Source organism: Belonocnema kinseyi, chromosome 5 (genome assembly GCF_010883055.1).
Source record: "Belonocnema kinseyi isolate 2016_QV_RU_SX_M_011 chromosome 5, B_treatae_v1, whole genome shotgun sequence".
NCBI classification, from domain to species: domain Eukaryota; kingdom Metazoa; phylum Arthropoda; class Insecta; order Hymenoptera; family Cynipidae; genus Belonocnema; species Belonocnema kinseyi.
In genome coordinates, this window is record NC_046661.1 from 11,592,630 (window position 1) to 11,600,158 (window position 7,529).

The 7,529-nt window shown below is 36.0% G+C and overlaps 1 protein-coding gene across 1 annotated transcript in view; it reads right to left on the reverse strand.

Moving 5' to 3' along the window:
- Positions 1–579: 579 nt before the first annotated feature.
- The window catches only part of LOC117172295 (protein kinase C and casein kinase substrate in neurons protein 2), a 547,527-nt gene continuing 540,577 nt past the window's right edge, over positions 580–7,529 (reverse strand). The window contains exon 10 of the mRNA XM_033360057.1: positions 580–605. Coding sequence (XP_033215948.1) covers positions 595–605 — 11 coding nt within the window. The 3' untranslated portion in view covers positions 580–594. The remainder of the gene's footprint in view (positions 606–7,529) is intronic.

Here is a 7,529-nt window from a genome sequence, read left to right on the forward strand (position 1 = left end):
TTATTACTGATTAAATTCTCTTTCTCATTACTTTGTGTTCTTTGTTGATTTTCTCGACGATGATTGGGCGACATTTGAGGTGATTGGTTTTGCCTACCGGGTGGGGATCGAGGAATTGACATCTTATTTCTTTACCAGTACCTTTACGAGCAAATAATTTCAAAAAATTCAAATCACAAAAATCAAATTTTGTTATAAAATATCTCAGGGAAAATTATCTTGTGAGACAGCTTGATGTTCGAAAGAATCTTCATATCGGGAAATAGGATTTATTTTCAGTTTAACAATTATTTCAACATTCTCACTCCACGCAAATTCTCATAAAATTATTTTATAAAATTCAGCCTTTGACAATTTCTCTCCTAATGATTCGTTACTCACAATCATCCGATTAAAATATGAAATTACTCGATCTGATTCTACAGAGACTTACTCAATACCTGACCGATAACAAGTGAATGGCTGCTCCACGAGAGATCCTTTGATCTCGTCCTCGGATATCTTTTTCCTTTAGGTAGTCTCCTCTCAGGTTGAGTTTTCTTTCATTAAATCACGTGGGCGTCCCCATTGAATCAACGACACAGGAACTGTCCATTAAATCCAATCTATATAAGGACACACGGGAATTCCACAAACTGTATAGACAATCTATTACTTTTATAGTGAAGATTGTTAGATTTGATATTTCTTATAATTTAAACTGTTCGAGTCAAGGTATTATTTGATATGCCCTTGCGCAAAGAGGCAGAATCCTGTCACCACTTTTTAGTTCTCTTGTGCGAATCCCATAAGCGAGTCAGTACAAGCTCAACCACCGTCGTAATGACTTCTCACTCTATTCTCGTAAACTCATTAGTTTTATTTCAATAAAAGTTGATCACGGTTCAAGTGATTGTCTCATTGTCATTTAACCTCTCCCAGTTACTCCAGCAGGTTCTGGGGCCCAGAGGTACGCGAGTTTAAAGAGAATCGAGATTCGCACAAAAAAAGTACCGGGTGTGACGACGCGTGAGAAAGCATAAAAATGAACGGCGGTAAAAAAAAAGAACGGTGATGCTGTGAAACCTGAAAGTAGGGAAAGTACACAAGCTTTTGCTGTGGAACGAGCTTGTATAAAGAGCGACCAAAAAGCTAAATCGGACATTATCATGTCGATTTCTACGAGTGATATCAAACAGGTGAAGAACTGTGCGACGTCGAGGGAAATGTGGTTGAGATTGGAACAAATTTTTCAATCCAAAGGGCCGGCGACAAAGGCCACGTTGCTGAAAAGACTCACGCTACACAAAATGACGGACGAAAATGATGTTCGTGATAATCTGAACGATTTCTTCGTTACCGTGGACAAATTAGCGGACATGGACATAGTAATCAACCCCGATTTACTGACCTTAATGATCCTATATAGCCTCCCTGGTAGTTTCGAAAACTTTAGGTGCGCTATAGAGTCTAGAGACACTTTACCGACACCCGAATCTCTACGTACAAAAATAATCGAAGAATATGATGCCCGGAAAAATGTTCCACAAGGCGAAAGTTCAGATGCCATTTTTGTGAATAAACATGGTAGGCGCGATAATCGAAAACAAGCAACGGAAGTGAATTATAGTGCTAACGCGGAAAAAAGATCCCAGGATCAATTTAGGTGCTTCATATGTAAAAAGCTCGTACATAAGAAATCTGAATGTCGTTTGAATAAAAATAGAAAGCAATCAGCAAAGTGCGCGGAAGATGTGTGTTTGAACGTGTACAGTCATTGATCCATCGATCTGCGTAAAAATTGCTATCTCAATAGTGGGGCGACGACCCATCTGTGCAACGATAAGAACAGTTTCCGGAAAATTACGGATTCTGAACGCGGAGTGTTAACACGGGATTTAGAAAATGTCTCGCTCGAGAATGCGTCGCACGCGCCTGATTTGAGAACCAATCTCTTATCGGTAGCAAAAATAACTGACCGCGGTTACAGTGTTTTGTTTAAAAAAAGCTTAGCGGAGGTTATCAACAATAAGAGAAATACTGAACTTTACGCTAACAGAATCGGAGACTTGTACTGCGTAGAAGAAATCGGAGAAAGAGCGTGCGCGGTTTCAAATGCAAAATCGAGTACAGCCTCGTTTGAAGTATTACAAAGACGGTTCAATCACGCGAACGTAAAGGATGTTTCTAATGCAGTGCGAAGAGGTATCGTCACAGGTGTGCAACTGACAGGTGCGTTCACAAAGATAGACTGTGACATTTGTCTGAAGGGGAATATGTGAAGAACCCCTTTTCCAAAGGAGTCGAATCGACGATGAGAATTGTTGCAAATAATACACACGGATGTGTGGGGTCCGTCGGGAGTAGCCACTTGGAAAGGCGAAATATTACATCAAATTCATCGATGATTACTCCAAGTAGTGTGAGGTTAGGTTCTTAAAATCAAAGGCGGAAGCATTCAATGCAACAAAGGAATATATAGTCCTGGTGGAAAAGCAAAAAGGTAAGGAAGTGCAGTCGATTCAATCTGATAATGGACGCAAATACGTCAACAGAGAATTCGATTCTTACTTGAAAAATCGAGGAATAGAACGAAGATTGACAGTGCCACATAATCCGGAACAAAATGGCACTGCCGAGAGAAACAATAGGACCCTTTTAGACACTGTCATATGTATTTTAATGGAAACCAATCTCCCTAATTCGTTTTGGGCCAAAGCAATCAACACGGCTAATTATTTACGAAATAGATTACCAAGTAAAAGCCTAAATGGAAAAACGGTTTACGAATTATGGGAAGGTAAAGTGCCAGCTGCGTCAAATCTGAGAGTGTTTGGCAGCAAAGTTCACTATTTGGACAAGGACACTGGACGAGGAAAGCTAGATCAACGGGGTCAAGACGGAATCATCTTAGGGTACTCCGATGAATTCAAGGCGTACCGGATCTGGTCGAACAATAAGAGGAAAGTAATTATCAGTCGTGACTTAAAATTCGCGGAAAGTTTTAGTTCTAATCTGAAGACAGCGGCTGAAACTCAAATAAATTTTTCACCCTCAGATCAAAAACCAGAGGAAAGTCGTCGTTTGGTTGAAATTGAACATAATTGGTCACCAGAAGAAGAAGAAATGGAGCAAAGTGAGGATCAACAGGAAGGCTTTTGACGTTATGATCATCAGGAGATTGTGCAGTCTGCACCAGAAGATGATAGTGACCCACTCGACAACGAAAATAAAATCGACAATGAAGTCGAAACCTTGCCAATAGAAGAGGTACCTGAAAATAAAAGAAAATCAGGACGGCCAAAAGGGAGAAGGTCGAAAATTGTTTTGGGAAACAAGACCACTAGAGTCGGCACTAGAATAGGATTACGGAGCAGTACTCTACATGAAAGGAATCTATCTCCCGTTCCAGAAGAAGATGAAACGACTGAAGATGAAGAGTACACTTTCATGTCGGAAATACTGATAAAGAAAGCGATGACAGGATCAGATGCTCAGGAATGGCGTAACGCTATTGCAGCGGAGATGAAATCAATGATCAAAAATGGGACATGGATTTTCATAGATCGTCCGAGCCAAGGGAAGGTTATCGACAGTCGTATGATTCTCTGGAACAAATTAAACTTGGATGTGTCAATAGAGAGGAGAAAGACTCGCCTGAATGGTCAAGGATTCAGTCAACAACCAGGTATACTTTTTCATAAAATCTTTGCTCCAGTTACTCGATTTAACACCATTCGTTTAATGACATCACTGAGCTGGACAAAGTTCTCAGAAGAATCGGTGTCACTCCATCGAAGTTGGATCCATGCCTTTTTCAATCTGGAGCAGGGGAATACATGATCATGATAGCTGTATATGCAAATGACATTCTCGTCGAATCCCTAGATGAAAAAGCAATCGACAAATTGAGAAGAAAACTGTCTGCTGATTTTGAAGTAAAGGACTAAGGCCGAGCAATCTGCTGCTTGGGAATCGAGTTTAAACAATCTGATAGTCAAGTTTCAACGGGGCAGCAAGGATACATACAGGAACTTCTCCAGAGGTTCGACATGCGCGACTGTAAACCTGTCGCCACTCTAGTCGATCCAGGGACAAAACTGAATAAACATGAAAATCCCAGCGAAGATGAACTCAAACTCCCATAGCGTGAGTTCGTCGGAGCCCTCACTTATTTGTCAGTGACGACTCGCCCTGACATCACCTATTCAGTTAGCAGACTGGGACAGTTTAACAATTGTTACGAAACGGAGCACTGGAAGAAGGCGAAACGCGTGTTACGTTCTCTGAAATGAACCGTCGATATAGGGCTTGTCTATAAAAAGAAATCAGGACCGATTCAAGGATTTGAAGACGCAGACTGGGGAGGCTTTATCGAAGATCGCAAGTCTCAAACAAAATACCTGTTCCTACTCGGCGGAGGACCTATCTCATGGGAGTCACAAAAGTAGAGGACAGTAGCACTTTCTACCACGGAGGCCGAATACATGGCCATGACCGAATCTGTCAAGGAGGCCATATATCTTCAACGACTAGTTCAGGAACTCGGATTTAACAGCTACGGTGATCTCACTATCCTTTGTGACAACAGGAGTTGTCTTTCTTTGGCGGAAAATCCAACGTTTCATGCGAAGATTAAGCATGTTATTTGTATTTTATTTTATATTAACATGATTTGTTTGAAGTACCACTCGACTCCAGAAGAAGTGTTAGATTTGATATTTCTTATGATTTCAACTGTTCGAGTCAAGGTACTATTTGATATGCGCTCGCGCAAAGAGGCAGAATTCTGCCACCACTTTTTAGTTCTCTTGTGCGAATTCCATAAGCGAGCCAGTACAAGCTCAGCCACCGTCGTGATGACTTCTCACTCTATGTTCGTAAACTCATCAGTTCTATTTCAATAAAAGTTGATCATGGTTCAAGTGATTGTGTCGTTGTCGTTTAACTTCTTCCAGTTATTCTAACAACGATTTTTGAAGGCTCTTGTTTCTTATCGGCCCATTACAATCTTTTATATAGATAATAAATAAATCTAAATAAATCTTTTCCGAAAAGATTATTATTTAGAGAAGGGGAGGAGGGGTTAAGAATAAATTAAATATAAAAAAGACACGTAAAGAATTATAATTTTGACTTTGGGTCAGAAAATTTTGTAAAGAATTAAAACTTTTGATTCAAATAGGTAATTAATGACATGGAATAGGGAGTTTGACAAAATAATTTAAATTCTGATTCATGAAAAAGGGTATTTATCAAAACAACTTTTCCAATTTTTGAAAATGGGGTGTTATCATATTTCTGAATTATAATATAAAATGATGTATATATAATTATATTATTTTGACTTCCACCGGACATTTTGTCAAATAAATTTAATTGTGTCTTGGAACAGTGAGTTTATAAAGAATCACAATTTTCACTTTACGAGATGGGATTTCCGTGAAGAATTCTAATTGACACATTAGGCCTGGACATTTTCTGAAAGAATAATTATTTACCTTGTAGCAGAGAATTTTTTAGATTAAACGAGAATATTGGAAAATAATTTTAATCTTGATGCAGAAAAAGAGAATCTAAAAAAAATTTCGATTTAAATTCGGCATTATAAGTGTTTACAAAATTCTATGTACAAAATCAGAATTTCAATTGTTATGACCAAAAATTATCTGATGTTCCAACTCAATTATAATTCTTTTCCAAAATTCTCTGTTCCAGATCAAAAATGTTTCAAGTTTTTTCAAATGTTTATAAATCATTTTCAGTTTTTTTATGTACTTACATGAACCTTGCTTGATGATTAATGGAAATTTGTACTCACATGAAAGAGCGTAATATAAAACGATAGAAGGGTAATCTTTTGTTTTTTGCAACTATACTTCATTTCTAATGATTCGGTTTATAATTGTTCACTTTTGTACGATTCCAAATTTAAGTACTTGATTCTAAATGCTTAATTCAACTTGAAACTTTTACAAATTGTGTTTGGAAAAATTATTCAGTTTTGAAAGATTTTAATGATAAATTTACATGGTCCTCATTTAATTGCCATACTCGTGTCTTCAAATTGAATATTTTTTTATCTTCATTTCATATTACAAATGTTAGATGATGACATTCTAAATCCTTAAGGTTTTAAATTGTTTAGCGTTAGTAGTAATGCAATATTCCGAAGATGCTGAACTTCAAATTTAAAAGTTTTTAAATTCAAATTGGACGAATGTTTCTTAAAACGCCAACAATATTTCTTTAAAATCAAAGAAAGTTTTATTTGGGTTAAGAAATATTTCGGTGGTTGAAACAAATTTTACTATGTTCTCATCAAACTTTATATTACTTCTAATTTATTGGAATAAAACAAATCATGGAAAAATTTCTCTGATTCTAAGGAATAATTTTTCTCTACGTGAATTCCTCATTTTCTTATTGGTATGTGGAACGTATTTGCTTGAGAAAATCATACAGTTTAAAAATTCGTAATTGTTCAACTTTCATTTTAAATTTCCAAATCTTCTATTTCTTCTAATCGTTATTGTTTAAATTAAATACCATTTAATTTTAGTATTTCAAATTATGAATAGCATAGACTTCTCCAATCTTGTGAAATGAAAAAATTGGATGTCTCAATAACGTAGATTGCATTCTTTTATGGCTAAAACGAGAGGCTACCCACTATTGTATTCAGGTATTCACCTGCCCCTGAAAATGTTTGAATTCCTTGATTTTGTATTGATTTATTAAATTGATTTTTCTAAGTTCTTCGTTTTCTTTCGAACTATTGGAATTTTCCCATGCAAATGTAAGTAAAAGTTGATAGTAGTTAAACCCTGTGTTACAAATTTAAAATGGTGACATAATTTTCAGGAGAGATACCTATACATATATAAGACATCCAAATACATATTATACAAATTTGTTTGACTATGAAAATATAGAAAAAAATTTAAAAGTCTACTTTATTAAAATTGCACAGTATCAAGCATTTGACATTATCTCAAGATGTTTTGCATTTTTTAAGAGAATTATAATCAGAAATGGAACTTGGAGTTTCCGTAAAAAATTATAATTTTTCTTTTAGGTTCACAATAGAACAGAAAATTTCGTTCAGAAGTTTAATTTTTACTTTAGGGGAGGGTATGCCGGTAAAGAATTATAATCTTACCTAAAACTGAGAATTTTTGGAATAGAACGGGAATTTTTTAAAAGAGTTTTAACTATGATTAAGAATTGGATATTTAGAAACTAATTTCTGTTCAAATTTAGAATTATAATCCTTTTACAAAATTCTCTTTTTCAAAACAGAAATCTTTTTAAATGCTTAGAAATATCATGAAATCTTTCAAACTCGGCTGAAATCAAAATTAGAATTTGAAATCATCCGTCGGGTAGATACTCTGTTCATACATTACATATTTTTAAACATTCCATTCAAATTCGAATCAAGTCTAACAAGGAAGGTACCCGAGGTGTACCTCACCGATTTTCTTGAAATTGTGATATGTTATAGAACATCACAAAATATTCGACACGTATTTTTTTATACGTGCCCA